This window comes from Cicer arietinum, chromosome 8, assembly GCF_000331145.2.
Source record: "Cicer arietinum cultivar CDC Frontier isolate Library 1 chromosome 8, Cicar.CDCFrontier_v2.0, whole genome shotgun sequence".
NCBI classification, from domain to species: domain Eukaryota; kingdom Viridiplantae; phylum Streptophyta; class Magnoliopsida; order Fabales; family Fabaceae; genus Cicer; species Cicer arietinum.
In genome coordinates, this window is record NC_021167.2 from 21,198,084 (window position 1) to 21,215,440 (window position 17,357).

Genomic DNA, 17,357 nt, shown 5'->3' on the forward strand with positions numbered 1-17,357 from the left:
GAATGTAAAGTGTCTTTTTGATACTTTTCTACTAGAAGTATAGATATTATAATTTTTAATCTATATACATAGTTAGATATTGAGAAGGACAAAAGTATTATGCTTTTTAGCTTTCATGGGAGACAAATTTTATGATGCACCATTTTGTGGGTTGATACATGTAAATTGGTTAAAATTCTAACAATGACAAACATTTCTTTCATATAAGTAGAAGTTCAAGGTCATCTTTAATTTTAAGATTGAGAAATTGACTTAATTGATTCTCATAAAATAAAAACAAGATAAAATAAATTTGTGCTCCTTGAACTTGAACTCGTTAAACTAACATCAATCAAGTCAGTTCTCAACCGTAAGGAAGATGAGGGCAGTCAACTTCTACTTTCGATGAGGTTTGCCAATTAAGAATGAATCATCTCATATTGAAAGAAAATGAATCATCTCATATTGAAAGAAAAAAAACATGAAGGAGTAATGTGTTGATATCCACCATTCGATCAATGTTTTAAATGATAGAGAAAATGAAAGTAAAAGCAAAATAAATAAATAAATAAAAAAACGAATGGTTGTAATGAACACATTATTCCTTCATGTTTTTTTTCAACACAAGAGAATTCATTTTCTTGTGAGTTATTGTTAGAGTTCCGAAGTGATTTTAAGCATTAATATATATATATTGGACCATATATTATATGGGTCTACCAAATGACTCACATTTATATGAATGTATCCATTATTAAACCATAGGTGCATCTCATCCTTTTTAATTTATACTTTATTGAAGATTATATTTTGGAATGTCAATAATGAAAGCCATATAAGGGAGAAGAATATACTTTTGATAGTTAACTATCCCTTTACTATCACAAGTTCTTATGATTCCCTTTTCTTAAACGCACGATATTCTCAATGATTATTTTTATTAAAGTTTGTTATAATATGAAATGCCAAAGGGAATTAAGTGTGTTGACATTAAGCTAATTAGAAGTTCAACTTTGTTGGTGATTAGTACATAAAGAACAATTTTAGAAGTGTAGACAACAAGCTCAAATTCATGCCATATACATCTTTTAATATAGTAAAATGTTAACGAGTGAAACAAATTTACTGCAATGCAGTTTCACCATGCATCATTAAAGAATCATGAATGAAACTTGCAGGGTCGTTCTAAATTTACTGCTTAATCAGACGGCAGTGATTATTATGCTTATCAATTTTCTTATGATTTTCATTTAGAAGGCTATCTATCTAGCTTCTTTAGAATAGAATCTTAACTTCATTTGAATCATTTCTCATCTTGAAAACACAAGAATTGTCCATTGAAATTTTACTAAAACTACAGTCATTTAGAAACTGATGGAGTATTATATATAAATTATATTATTAGACTTCTCATTTTAACAAAGTACACTCTAAACTTTTGCATCTTTAACTCATAAAGTATTGTTTTTAAGAAAAAGAAAGAAAAAATTACTCTAAATAGAAAGTAGTACCTATTTGATAGACAAAAGAAAGGGATAGAGATTGGAATTTAAAAAGGTATGGAAGACAATGCAAATTTAAATTACACTAACAAAGTATACCTCATACATGAGGAAAACAAAAGTTACAAACTGAAAAAACATAAAAACCATCGCATTAAGCACTTGAAAAAATGCTCACACGAGGAAAAGGAAACAACAGTTTTCTAATTTACAAATCAAAGTAAGCATGTGAATGTCCTTCTTCATTTGATCCACCCACCCTTTGTATCCATTATTCAACAACACTATTTAACCTTCTTAAGGAGAGCAGAGGTTCTAAATTCAGCATCATCCCTTATATAACTCCACCAAAGGAATGTAAGGGGAATGTTTGTTGCATTCCATAGAGCATTAGCATCCACATATCCCATGTAAGGTGGGAAGTCATATGTCTCCAAGACCATAGCAAAGACTCCTCCGACTACCACTACCCATAATTTCCATCGTGCCGGATGGCTTGAAACACCGGCCCAGATTGCCCAAATAAGAAGCTGGACAACAGCCATTAACATGCAAACTTTCGTGTTCAAACCTGAAAAAATAGTTGATGCATCAGCTCACTAACCAAGGCAGTGCTGCATGATTAATGTAGACCATAATTTTATCGAGTGTTCTTAACCACTGATTACGAAAAATAGCAGATTGTTCAAAATTCACTGTGCAACGGTGCTTTAGCCATTATTTGATAACATTTTGTACTAACTAGTGTATTCTGAAACAATAGTAATTTGTTCAAATTCTATCTGCTATTTAACAACTTTAATTAAATTATTAATATATGAAAAGGAATCACATTCTCATTCTTGTATCGCATTCAGCACTACTGCTACTAGAACAACGACAACAATCAAACTTTATTCCACTGGATGAGGTTAGCTACAAAGATCAATTGATGTCATAGTTTTATTATTTATTAGGTTTAACGATAGACTAATTATCTCTAAAAGGACATTTGGATATACAGCTTAATGAAGCCTTTATTCAATACTCCGTCCATGAATGTTGGTAGATTAAAGTTTTTCTAGATAGATATAGTAATAATAAAATTAGAAAAATGTAGACTAAGATACTCTTAATTATTTTTAAATAACTAGTCATTTGGCGAATTCTCATAACCTTGTTTACTAATCTCAACTATTTCTCTTTTATGGTTGGTTTCAATTTAATGGAGATGTCTATGTCAGTTCAATGCAAATTCCACTAAAGGTACTAGTAAAAATAAAATACAATTAATGTATGCTCTTGGTTTTGTAAGGGTAAAGTAGTACAAAACTGCTTGATTATATCATGGTTTTCTAAAACAAGAAAGGTTCGGGCTATAATACAAAACTTAAGCTACCAAAGTTCAGTGACAGAGGGGGTAAGTGCTTATCCTATAAGAATTGATATATAAGATTTTTATAGAGAGAGAGAATAAGGATAAATTCTACAAAAATAGTTTATGAGAATAACCTATATAGAGGAACTTGTGAAAATAACCCGCAAACAGCTTATGGACACGCCATAAGTCATTTTCATAAACTCTTCCGAATTCCCCCTAAATCCCTCTTAATGGTTTAGCCTATAGTTTTATTTGGTCTCTCTCTACTTACAATTGGACTCTCGTTCATCCGATTAACTCAACTTACATTTGCTTCTACATGTATTCAGCACACGTCCATACCACCTAAAACGAGACACTACTATCTCTTTTACAATGATGACTACCCCAATTTTCCTCTAAGGATTGTATTTTAATCCTATCTTGACATGTATAGATTATCACCGTTAGCATCAAAATAGTAAGATGTGTAACTCAGCAGAGGTTTCATTTAAAATAAAAGATTACACAAGTATGTAAATATTCAGATAGAGGATACTTGTTGTCACAAAAAGCAATCAAGAAATCATAAACCATGAACCTAGTAGGGAACATAAAGATTATAAGATATGTAACTCAAAAGATAACAACAATAACACTGCATTTAAAATTAAAACATTACCATAATTCAGTTCGTAGAAATTCAGATATAAGACATGAGTTGTCACAAACGCAACCAAGGGTGCAGAAACCATGACTCTTGTAGCCTCGTCCCTTACATTAAAAGCTCGCAATATTGCAAGAATGAGTGAAAATCCAAGTAAGGCCACAGCAGAAGAATAATTCAGCTTCTCTGTTAATTCAACAGCTCTACAGATAATAAAAGATTGAAAACACATTAAGACAGAAAAATAAATAATAAAAGGATATATCCATATTTAAGATATACATTTTGTACATAAAAACCCTTGCAAGTTGCAACACTGAGTATGTGTGTGATTGTTATGTAAGATGCTGTGTATATTGTGTGTCTACTAATTGTGATGAAAATTTTTCATTTTAATCATGTGATTGAACTTGTGTGGTTAATGAGATCCAATCAATGACGACCACTCGGGAGAACCTGAGTTCGAATACTAGCTGGAATAATCCTTGACTAGGCTTTACTTAGCTCTCAACCAAACTCCAGATTCCAGGAACCCTTCTCTTAGGAACCGGAGGGTGGAGGGTTAAGACCAAAACAAAATTCATATTTTACGTCAAAACTTACAATACCATTTACACAAAGTGCAAGAAAATCAATATCAAGGCACCACAAAGAAACGACATCCGAGGTTTGAGCTAGTACTTCAATACTGAAACATAATTTTTATATATGCAAGCATGCAGACAAAATCGGAAATAAGAATAACGTGGAAAACTTACCGGCTATGAAAAACAGAACTCCACAACCATGCATTCATAGATAGAATCCCATAAATATGCCACAGACCAGTGTACTCATAGTAAGCCTTCTTATCTGGCTTCAAAGGCAACTTATAGTACACAAGAATGAAGAATGACACCCATCCATGAAACTGCATCGCAAGATTAAGGGCAGACAGAGCAACAGCCACAGGTTCCTGAAACCATAATATCCAAGCTACAATCAGAAACCAAAACTAAATTAGCACTATTATTACCCTTAAACCTTTTCATAGGATATTGATGAGAGAACCTGAATCCCATAAATGCGCCGAAATGGCCATTTTCCGTGATACTTGACAGGTTTTTCACCAAATTTTGTTCTTTCTTCCTCTCTGGCTACCATGCAGTGATACCGACAATCAGTACGACAGTCCCATTGTTTCCACCTCAGGTAAAGCGGTTCGTGCATATACCATGGACCATCAATTGATTTTCCATCTGATGAGAATTTACAATGTTGAAAGCATTTATCCCCTACACATCCAGATTCCTCGCACTGTTCCACACAACCCCTGAAATTCAACAGTCACAACCAAAATTGATCATATGGTAAGAATTGTACATAAAATAATCATTTTTGTTAATTTGTATGGAAATCACATAATAACAGCAGTAATTTTTTAGCATGCAGGACAATGCTGGATCATTCAACAGAAGATATATAGTTTATGCATCTTCCGTTCTGTTCCTCATTTACTTACACCTAACAAGTGAAAATTTGGTTTTAGAGAACTTTTTTATTTTCATTTCTTATCCCTAGTTTTAATTACAAAACTTCCAACTTGTTTGCAGTGGTGGATTTTTTTGCAAACGTCATGGCCAATTTGTGAAGGATGACGGTGCCATGGTATTTTATGGTGGCTAAAAATAGCAAACTTTTGGCTTTCCGACATGGTCCACCATCAATTACACTGCTCCATACTTAAATTTTCTTCTGGAGGTATTAGATAAAGTGTATGATACATACCGCAAATACAATTAAGTTTGAACTTTGAAGTTTGATGAATGAGCCTAGACAATGATGAAATCCCAGCCAGTCCTCTAACCACAATAATAAAGCCAGGGATACTAATGCTTGTATTGTACAGCCCAATCCCATTAAGTACAAAATGGATTTGGGTATAACATGGAGACTAAAACTGCCATCAAATCCTCATTAAGTTCAAGTTTTTTTTGTTTCTCTGGAGATTTTTAAATGCAACCAATACCAGAAAAGATTATCTCTTATGACCTTAAAGTATAGAGGCCTAACTAACTTTGTAATCTAATATTTTTGTTTAGGATAAAACAGTTATGATGTGACACTAATTATTTTATAAAGAAAATAACTAGGGTATGCCAACAACTATTAAATATCAATAGTTGTGGTGTGCCACTATCGTAGTTCAAGAACTAATCAAACAAGGACTCCAACTAGACATATCTAATCTATAAGAAGAACACGCTTTATTGATTGCACTCTCACGAATATTGGATTTATCAATCATCACCCGATAAAACAGGCCTTGATAATTTTTTTAAAAAAAAATTGGGGAAGAGGAAAATGGTTTTTAATTAAAGGGGCACTAATGGCCATTTTACAACCATTCCAAATGGGATTTGAGCTCTGTCCGTTGAAGTTACAATGTTAAACTCTTACAACTGAGCTCGTACACTATATTTATTTAAAATTTACTTAAAAAGGTTCAGTGTTGTTGGCTTGGTAAATTAAGAACTGCACTTAAACTAATTTTACACTCTGTCAAATAAACTGACTCATTATTTCTAGAAAATAAAGGCACATGATGCTAAAAAAGTGAACACCAAAAACATGGCAACGTGTCAACAATCTACATAGTTAAACATTAGCCACTAAATAGTAACGAAACATAAATGCACCTATCTGTTTTCTTGAACATCTCAATTGCAAATACCCATACTGTACATTAATACTATCATACAAGCTGTGCCACATCATTACTGCCCATCATGATGGCACGACATTTCAAACTCACAAACTAAGATTAACCCAAAAAAACTTGTGACTGTAATATTTCTGGTACTTGGTAAAGATGTCAGCAAACAAGAATGGATTCGACAATACAAATTGTTCCTAACAAAAATAAGGCATTGGACATCTTTCAATCATCACAGTTACTAAAATTCTCACAAAAGAAAACAGCTGTAGACAGGGAGAGGGAGGGAGAAAGACTAGAGAGAGAGAGAGTATTCCATCACACACATTCTAAGCTTGACATAATAAAAAACAATGCTCATTACAACTGCAAGTCGTGGATCTTCAGAAATTATCAGAAGCAATTACACAAAGCAATGCAACTCCAAGAAAAAAAAACAGCAAAATCACATAATACAGGATTTAGCTCATCTAAAGTAAACAATTCTTTGAGAGGATAAAGCAAGTAATCTCAGGAGTTGGTTAATAAATTAATGAATGATATTTCAACACATTCATAATTTGTTATAAATGTGTACATAACATCAACCATTGATTTATTCAGCAGCATTTGAGATTGCTCATGATATTCTTCAAAGTGAATTGCTCCCTACAGATGAGTCTATTCATCAGCAACTCAGATTATTCATTATACTCTCCAAAGTGAATCGCTCACTATAGACAAGTCTATTCATCAGCAGTTGAGATTGTTCATTATGCTCTCAACAGAGAATCGCTCAATTTAAACGAGTCAAATCACATAATAGAAGATATCATTATTTCTACAAATTCAGAAATTCTAATCTCACACTCCATCCTTTAGAAGGTAAAGCAAGTAATCTCAAAAGTTGATTAATAAATTGATGGCTAATATTCCAATACATTCATGATTTGTTACCAATGTGTACATAACATCAATCACTGATTTATTCATCAACAGTTGGGAATTGAAATTGTTCATTATACCCTCTAAAGCGAATTGCTCACTGTAGACGAGTCAAATTCCATAATAGAAGATACACGTAGGGGTGTACACAGATTAGGTTGGGTCGTTTTAAGTCAAACTCAATACCCGAACGGATCAATTTCATTTAAGTTGAATTTTCAATCCGCGATTTTTACATCAAATCCAAACCAAACCAGCCCGATTATATGTGCGTGTTGGGTTGGGTTCCCAGATAAGAAAGAAAAAATTATTTTTATATTAAAAAAATGTAATTAAATTTAAATACTTGAACATCTCAAAAATAATAAAATTATATTGCAACATATCATTCAATACTTAAAATACATCTACAAACACAACGAAACAACTAAATCAATTAAATTTGCAACAAATTCTTAAATATAATCCAACAACTAAATTTTAACTATACATCAATAGTAAAAAAACAAATAAAAATATATATGTTATGTCAATGGATTGGCTTGTGTACTCATGTTCAAAATGTTAAATCCGCTACCCAAACGGAACATATTGGGTTTAAATGGGTTAGTTCGGTTAGACTCGAACCTGAATATGTTGGTCAAAATGCGGGTTAGATTGGTTTGGGTGATTGTGTTGGTACTATGCAGATGGGAATCCTAGAAATCAACCACATACCATACATATAATTTAATCTAATAATTCATACTAAAATACTTATAAATAAATAAATTAAAGAGAATTCCAATTTCAATTTTTTATATCACCGATACAATTAAACACAAAAATGGAAGACCTCAAAATCATATCAAGCATTTATGGTAAAAAATTCGGAGTAAAATATTTGATTTTCACTGTTTCTTAAATAGAACAAATGGAAGGGGAAGCTTACTTGTAAATCAGATCGGCGTCGCCATCGCTGGCGGCGATGGAGAGGAGGAAGGAACAGAAGGCGGCAAAGAGGAAGAGAGAACGAAAGAGAGCCATCGGATTCGCTGAAAAGCGAAGTCAAAGGAAGATTATTCCCGCGATATGGGAGAGGATGTTCGGAGGAGAATCGACGGCAAGTTTTGCATTGACGGAGGAAGTTGATTGGGATTACATTAACAGCGGAGTGCGGTGGAGGAGGTGGCGGTGGTTGATCTCGAAAGGGAATGAGTCAACTCGGAGCGAGTTGGAAGAGTGGCTAAAATGGGAGCAGAATCTCGTGAAGAGGTGATGATGATGTTAATTTGTGTCCGTACACTATTATTATTATTATTATTATTATTATTATTATTATTATTATTATTATTATTATTATTATTATTTTACTCTAAAAAAATATTATTTTATATTATAAATCGTAATCATAATAAATACTCTCACCAGAATGCATCACAAATAAAATTAGTATCAGAAAACTACACATATTTGATTAAATATATCACATTTTTAAATATTTATTTATATTTTATTTTAAAGTATTTATTTTATTGTATCATTAAAATTAAATTAAATAATCATTAAATAAATAATTTGATCAGACAAATTTCATCAAAATAGGATGTTTTATATGTGAAAAACTATTGACTCTATTCTTTTAATTATATTTCTTTATTATATATTTTATTTATTTAAGATTCGAATATGAAACTTCACGGTAATAAAATGGATACCTCAATTTATTATTTGTACTATTGCAAGTGCCAAAAATACTTTGTAACTATTTGAGTTCAATCACTTGATTAATTATAAAGTTTAGTATAAATAAATATTGTATTTGAATAGTTAATATATTTGATCTAAAATTTCTACTAGATACATCAAATTTTTAATTAATTTTTTTTGTTTATATTTCATTTTGCTGAGAATATGTTATAAACATAACTTGATTATTGTTACTTTCTTATTATTAATCATTAATAGATTATATATCATTATTGTTTATGTTATTTAACTTATATATATATATATTGTTCGCATAATATTTTTAAATAACATAAGGTTTTAAGGTTTTAAGTTCAATTAGATAATGTTAATATCCAATTTAATAATATTATTTTAGCTCAATTAGTAAATGTTAATATTGTTAAATTGGATATTATGTTACGGATTTGAACCTAGAACCTTATAGTTGTATGTAAGTTTCTAATGGTAATTATATCATCTCATCTATAAACCAAAAGAAAAAAAATGTTTGTTTATGAAAAAGATTTCTAGTTCATTTCATGAATCAATAAAATCTCAATGGATTACGAGGGATCATAGAAAAGGTGTAGACTAACATAAGAAACGGAGACTCTCTCTGAACAATGCGTCACCATATTCACATGTCTCCTAACAAAGATTACCTTATAGTTTTGGGGATTTATCTCATATGAGTTTACCGCCTCTATTGCCACACATGATTGAAATTGAGAGAAATAAACACACAAAAAGGGTTTAATAGTAGATTAAAATATTGTTCTCTTAAAATCTTTTCCAAAAATATTTTGAAAGAATAAAGTGATAAAGCCGTAACTTCATTAATAGATTGTTTTGAAAATGTTTGACAAACTTTGATTGATCTAGGCATGATAGTGGAAAAATAGATTCAACGACAAATATTATGATAAAAGATTAAAAGTAAATATACACGTCAACTTATATTATTTCACTATCAACTTGATAGTTACATCTAGTTTATAAATTATGAGTTTAGCTCATAATATCCTTTTTCTTTTGTTTTTATTGAAGATTTTTGATATAACTCTCTTCTAAGACAATATTCCGAATGAGATAGCTCTTCTCCTTTGCAAGGGCATTTCATAGCTTTTGATATAGAGTTTGTTTTTCCTAGAGCTATACAAAAAATGGTGTTGCTGGAAACTCTAGCTATCAACTAGAAATCCTTCGTCACGTTAACATAAATTGATTGTTTTTCAAAATGGTGTTCTCGTATACTCATATCTATATCAATACTCCCCTAAAGTAAAATTCACATTCTATAAAATTATTGAGATCAATTTTCGATTTGATTAGAACAAGAAGATTATCTAAATTTATTTTTGTATTGCTGTGAAATATATTTTTTAAGAAAATATTATTTTCTTGTTTCTTAGAGGGTTTTCCATTGAGGATCTAAAGGAGAAGAAGGGTTTTGGAAGGTGAAGGGATGACTTAGATGAAAGTGGATTGAGAGACAATTGATATATATGCATTTTTTGTTATTTAAAGAGGAAAAATGAAAGGATATACCAAAATATTTAAAGTTCAAAAAGTTAGTGTAAAATGTCTTTTATGCAATTCATAGTCATAATCATTTAATTACAATAAATATATTAGTGTGAGTGATTACACATATTTTTAGTTCAAAATCTATTTTAAAATCCCCCAATAATTTGGGACGGATAAAATAATTAAACTTTATAATAATAATAATAATAATTTTTAAAATAACTTGTCAACTTGTATATATCGATTAAGAATACCAAAATTTGACATTGTCTTATGAGTATTTGACTCCATTGATATAAAATGAAATGAAAATGAATTAGATGAAGATGAATCACATTATCATTAAACTAATAATTCGTTGAGCCTTGCACATACATAAATAAATAAAATAATAAAAAGAAGAAGAAAAAAAGAAGGATAAATTACACATGTCATCCTGTGTTAATTACTTAATCGTAATCACAAATGAATAAAAAATTCCCTCTTTGAATTCAACTAATTCATTCTTCTTTCAATTCAATTCTTCTCTTCACGTTTTCTCAATGGCCTCTGTAACAACAACAACACTGTGCCATTGTCACCTTCCCCTTTCTTCATCCTTCACAATTCCAAAACCAATACACTCACTCTCACTCTCCCCCTCAACGCGTGCTCTCATTCGTCCCTTTCACTTCCAATTCCAATCAAAATCAAAATCCATATCATCATCATCATCTCGTTGTCTTATCTCACAACCGCCACGTGCTTATGTCACAGGACCAGCATCCGACCCGAATATATCCGAACCGGATCCGAAGCTCCACGGGTCACTTCAAGAGAAGATTGAACCGCCAAGTGTTATAACATGGGAGCTTCTCTCTATGCTTCTTACCAAACACAAACTTCGTCTTGCTCTTTGCGTTGCATCTCTCTTTTCCTGCACCGCCTGTACCTTATCCATGCCCATTTTTTCCGGTAATTTTTATTATTTTTTTATTTATTGCATTCATTTCACACCTTTTATCCGACACCTATGATATCATGTGTTGAACAACCTTTTTGGTTCTGTTGTCAAATAGCAACTATTTGGTGCTATAGTGCTACCGTGTAGCGGAGTTTGAATGAATCACTATTGTTCTGTAATGTCCTATTTAGTGTTGTCAAAATAGAAGTTGTAGTGGAGTTTAAATAAAATGCTATTGTTCTGTAATGTTCTATTTAGTATAAAGTGTTCTCAAATAGAGGTTATAGCAGTGTTACAACGCTGTCACATAGTAAAATTTAAACAAACTGCTATTTTTCGTTATGTGCAATTGACATTATTGCTTTTGGGGTGGTTTTGAAGAATTGAAAGTTACAGCAATTAGGTGTTGTCTTTTATCTTTGGATTCAAGTTTACCTAATGCTTATGTATGATTTCACTATTGATTATGTTATATGGATTCTTATGTGTTGTTGTTTTCTTAGGGCGGTTTTTCGAAATTCTTATTGGTGTTAGACCGGAGCCGTTGTGGAGTCTTCTCAGTAAAATGGGAGTTCTATATGCTCTAGAGCCACTTTTAACTGTTGTTTTTGTTATAAACATGAACATAGTGTGGGAGAGTGTTATGTCAAAACTAAGAGCTCAGATCTTTGGAAGAATATTGATTCAGAAGGTAAAGTCCTATATAAACTTTCCAGCTCATTTTTATTCTCTTTCTATTTTTCGTTATGTAGTTCTTTCTGATAATTCGTGGAGATCATGATAGCTATTTATTAAAATGTGTTGGTTGATTGAATTGAAGATATTTTGCGTTGGTTGTTTAATATGATTTCTGTTTTATTTATGCAGGTTGAGTTTTTTGACAAATACAAGGTGTGTGTATGGTATCATTTAGATTATATGTCCTTTCATTTTGTTATTACGTCATTGTGGCCTGTGGCACCGCCATGACAGACATTCACAAATATGCCTATGGCGGTTGTTCAAATATCCGGCATGCCATTACGCCATGGGGGAAATACTAGGTCATACATTCCCTAGTCGGGATTCGATCTCTGTCTCTTAAGATTAAAAAGTTAAGACAGTCACTATTGCACTAGCACCCACAGGATAATTAAAAAATTTATTTCACTAATTTTAGTAAGCTATATAATGTTTCTTTTTCTCTTTGCTTTATGTATGCTAATGGAGTAGGTGCAAAACTTATTGCACTTTCTTGTTGGGTTTATTCTTGTAGGTTGGTGAACTCACTGGTTTGTTAACAGCTGATTTGGGTTCTCTAAAAGATATTGTCAGTGATAATGTTTCAAGGGATCGTGGATTCAGGGCATTATCTGAGGCAAGCAACTCTAGACCAATGAGAAGTGAGCTTTATATTTCCCATATTTAAGCACGCGTACGTACGATTCATTTCTTGAGGAGTGGCTTTTGTAGCAAATTATTTTGTTTCAGTATGGAAGAATTAGTTCCTTCTTATATTGTCACATAGGTTGTATTCATGCATATTTTGATTTACATTTTGGTGGTCATGTTCATGTGTTCATTTTGTTGCTTCTGTTTTCTTTGGGTTTGTAGGTCACTGGAACATTATTCATACTTTTTTCTTTATCCCCTCAACTTGCTCCAATTCTGGCTGTTCTGATGATCGCGGTTTCCATTTCAATCGGTAAATTTCTATTGTAATTTGTATTTGATCATAACAATTCATGACCAGTTGCTTTAGATTTTCTTTAACACTGTTATGGTCTATTATTGACAGCAGAGATATAATAATCCATGCAACATGCGTGTATCATGTATCATAATTTTAAAAATAGTTTACTTATATAAACTTACTATATAGCTTGAATAATAAATTCATCGCTATTTGAAAAAAAATATTGTGCCACTATGTGTCATTTTATGTTTCTTCTCTGCTGTTGATTTTTTTTTTTGGTTCGACGAAGCTGTCTACAAGAGATCAACTTTGCCTGTTTTTAAATCACATGGCTTGGCCCAAGCATCTATCTCTGATTGCATAGCAGAAACATTTTCTGCTATTCGAACTGTGAGTTCCTAGTAGTTCATATTATGATGAAAATTCATCGTGAGTAGTTTGAAGGTTTGGATCTGTAATTAACGGCTGCAACAATAACTTGCATACTTGCAGGTGCGAACGTTCAGTGGCGAAAAGCGCCAAATGTTTATGTTTGCTAACCAGGTAAGCTTATTAAAGGACCAATAACTGTTGCCAGAAAGGTATGACATCCTCTAGATACTTTATATGTTAATAATGAATTCCATATAGGTTCTATCCTTCAAATCGAGTGGGATAAAGCTCGGGACTTTCAAATCTATAAACGAATCGTTAACGAGAGTTGCTGTTTATATTTCTTTAATTGCATTATATTGTCTTGGAGGAAGCAAAGTAAAGGCGGTAAGCATTTTTATCCTGTGATCATAATATCATATAAGTCTCTCTTATTATTTATTTTCCAAGGATTTTCGATTATTGAAATAATTCAGAAGTTTTTCTTAGTTGCTATTAATTCTTGCTTTCAGGGTCAACTCTCTGTTGGAACTATGGCATCATTTATTGGATACACTTTCACTTTAACATTCGCCGTAAGCAAATTGAGTTGTTTATCTCTTGTTTTACTTTATTCTTTTTCATTCTCTCTTTGATGTCTGATATTATGTCTTTCAGGTTCAAGGATTGGTTAATACTTTTGGAGATCTTCGCGGAACGTTTGCTGCTGTTGAAAGGATCAACTCAGTTTTGTCTGGAGTTCAAGTTGATGATGCACTTGCCTATGGCTTAGAAAGAGAACTGAAACAAAAAGCAGTGAATGATGAAAACTATAAATTGTTCTTCTCTAATGGTTCTGCTGATAAAAACCAAACAAATTATTCGCATTATATGTCAGCGTTAAAAACGTCAAGCAATCTTTTGAGCTTAGCTTGGTCTGGAGATATTTGTCTTGAAGGTATCGCTATTGCAATTTTGTTATCCCTTATGTTGTGTTGTTTTTGTGTGACTTTTGTATATCAACAGCCATGTTTGCTAATTAATGTTCTTCTAATGGGAGCTTCTAGTCATGAGATGAACTTCCAAAGTTTCATAACTACATCGATTAAATTTATTTTGAGGGACTTTGACTGTGCACTGATTGCTTTATGCTTGTCAGTATGTTCAAATCATACTTCTCAATGATTGAAATTTAGTGACAGGAGCTGGAGGAAGACATATTATCATTCATTTTCAGTCTTAATTATTTACATCCAATCTTAAATTTGAAGCATAAGAGCCCGCTGACTCTCTAACAACATTTCTATTTTCATTTTCAATCTATACCTTGTATGTGGGTGGCTGAAAAATCATGTTATGGATTTTCCTTTTTAATTGTAATAGAGAGAAGATGGAAGCTAACTATAGAGAAAAATATTCAATTTATTTTCAAAAAAATCCATGTCTTCTCTCATATTTATTTTATCAGTGGAAATGAAAATAGGAAACACTAGAAGTAAACGGGCCATAAATTTCTTATTCTCTCTCTCTATCGTGCGCGCGCACACAGTTACTCGTACTTTGAGATGGTTAAATATTACATTATCAAAATAGATCTATTTTACTTTGTGATATGTGCTTTTTCCTTCTGTCAATGACTATGCTTGTATTATACTGCAGATGTGTATTTTTCTTATCCGTTAAGGCCAGACGTGGAAATTTTAAGCGGCTTAAATTTAACACTAAAATGTGGAACTATAACTGCACTGGTGGGTGCTAGCGGTGCAGGAAAAAGTACAATAGTACAGCTATTATCTCGTTTTTATGAGGTTCGATTTCTTATTTCAAAATTTGTAAGTTTAAAGTTTCACTGAATTTTCATGTCTTAAAAGTTACATGAATCAAGTGACTTTAATTTCTGTAGCCAGCAAGAGGTTGTATAACAGTTGGTGGAGAGGATGTCCGAACATTTGACAAAAGCGAATGGGCCCGGGTTGTCTCTATCGTAAATCAAGTATGAAAACTAAAACGAAAAAAAAAAAATCATGTTTGATGTTAAACATATTGCTTCATTTGTTTACAAATAACATCAAGTTATGACAGGAACCTGTTCTGTTTTCGGTGTCTGTTGGAGAAAATATTGCATATGGGCTTCCAGATGACGATGTTTCTAAAGACGACGTGATTAAGGCAGCAAAAGCTGCAAATGCTCATGACTTTATAATTTCACTTCCACAGGTTGGTTTGTCTTTTAGGTATGCAAGTTCTTTTATATAGTTACAATATATAAATTGTTTACCTTATTGTTGATCATTTCTGGAAAGGGCTACGATACACTTGTTGGTGAGCGCGGAGGCCTACTGAGCGGAGGACAGAGGCAGGTAAAACTCAAAATTGAGGTTGCATGTGCAGCCTTCCTTGCATGAGAATGCATGTTCACACATGAATACATACATGCATACATAATATATTTAGAGGTTCTTGACTCTAGTGTTCATAAATTGCAGAGAATAGCCATTGCCCGAGCTCTCCTGAAGAATGCTCCCATTCTTATACTTGATGAGGTGATATTTTTGTTTAATATTTTGAATTACTTGGTACTGTGTTTCATTTTGTCCCTACAATAAGGTTAGATTCCCTGGATGCCAAAGCAACATGCAGTCATGCTGTTCTTTAAGTTGATATCGATTGACTGTGTCCTAGTTTGGATTAAATTCAAGCTTATGGTTGCTTCTAGAATGAAATAAGTGTATGGTTTTTCAGTTGCAGAAAATTCCTTTGGAGAAGTTAGATGAACTAAAATTGAGATGCAGGCATTAATTTTAACTTATACAAGAAGATGATGTTTAAAAACATTGTAGTTATAATAAGAGTCTCTTAATATTTATTTTTCCTTTAAGTGTTTCCTGGGAAGTTTATCCATACTGAATCTAGTATTGTCAATCGTGAATGGAAAAATAATGGTTTGTTCAAATTTTGCTACACTAAATGCTATAGCCGCTATTTGACAACACTTTATACTAAATTGCACATTGCAAAACAATAGCAGTTTGTTAAAATTCTGCTACACTATAGCGCTATAGCACCGTAACAACTGCTATCTGACAACACCGAGTGAATCTATAAATGCCGTATCCATTTCAATATTCTTTGTTGCTGCAGGCTACAAGTGCTCTGGATACTGTCAGCGAGCGCTTGGTCCAAGATGCCCTCAACCATTTAATGAAGGGGAGGACAACATTAGTTATAGCTCACAGATTAAGCACAGTTCAAAATGCCTATCAAATTGCACTCTGTTCAGATGGAAGGGTTGCAGAACTAGGCACCCATTTTGAGTTATTGGCTAAGAAGGGTCAATATGCTTCACTTGTTGGCACTCAAAGGCTTGCATTTGAATAAATCATTATGAAGGTCTTAGTATTTACTGTTATACCAGATAGCAATACACGAGAACATCGAGAAACACTTGCGGAATGGCGCACTGGTTTTGTTGAGAGTATCTTGCAACAACAAAAAAGGGGGAAAAATTGAATGTTGTAATCTATGTAGCACTGACACTTTGAATTAAGGGCGTATTTGGTGTCTGACAATAACAGGACACTTATAAATTTGATTATATTCAATTACTTTTATTTTCTTAAAATATTATGAGTTGCCTATGTAATCCATTGATTGGTGTTCTATTTGTGCCAGTACTTCATTGATTGTAATTAATCTTTTATGTCATTTCAGTGTACAAGACCTCATCATATGTTAATCAAATAATTTCAAGATTTGAAATAATAAAATTTTATAATTTCATTGTTATTTGGATGTCCAAAAATGTAAAAGAGAAGTGTTATATGTAATGCAGGTTTAGGAAATGCCTCTGCAGAAGTTGCATGGTAAGAAGTTGAGGAATGAGTTTGTTAAGGGTGCTACATTGGCTAGTTTCTTACTTACCAAAGATCCTTATGCATAAATGATAGTACATGTTTATTTTGGTTCTTCATTCTAGTTTTGCACTTGCAATGAACTAGTGTTTGGGGCATTTGATTGATGGACCTGGATTCCCTACAGTCAGCAG

The 17,357-nt window shown here is 32.3% G+C and overlaps 2 protein-coding genes across 2 annotated transcripts; one reads left to right on the forward strand and one right to left on the reverse strand.

The window, feature by feature from the left end:
* Positions 1-1,539: 1,539 nt before the first annotated feature.
* Positions 1,540-8,374, reverse strand: LOC101501881 (uncharacterized). The gene is made up of 5 exons (XM_004513626.4): positions 8,038-8,374; positions 4,538-4,799; positions 4,246-4,442; positions 3,503-3,690; positions 1,540-2,052 (listed from the first exon to the last, which is right to left on the reverse strand). Exons 1-5 carry the CDS (start codon positions 8,130-8,132, stop codon positions 1,766-1,768), a joined length of 1,029 nt encoding a protein of 342 aa, XP_004513683.1. The 5' UTR covers positions 8,133-8,374; the 3' UTR covers positions 1,540-1,765.
* Positions 8,375-10,792: 2,418 nt separating this feature from the next.
* On the forward strand, positions 10,793-17,098 carry LOC101502207 (ABC transporter B family member 28). Its single transcript, XM_004513627.4, has 16 exons — positions 10,793-11,297; positions 11,790-11,977; positions 12,154-12,177; positions 12,542-12,643; positions 12,880-12,970; positions 13,251-13,351; positions 13,454-13,504; positions 13,592-13,720; positions 13,846-13,908; positions 13,991-14,270; positions 14,972-15,120; positions 15,216-15,305; positions 15,395-15,529; positions 15,616-15,672; positions 15,799-15,855; positions 16,454-17,098. Exons 1-16 carry the CDS (start codon positions 10,886-10,888, stop codon positions 16,688-16,690), a joined length of 2,166 nt encoding a protein of 721 aa, XP_004513684.1. The 5' UTR covers positions 10,793-10,885; the 3' UTR covers positions 16,691-17,098.
* Positions 17,099-17,357: the final 259 nt, after the last annotated feature.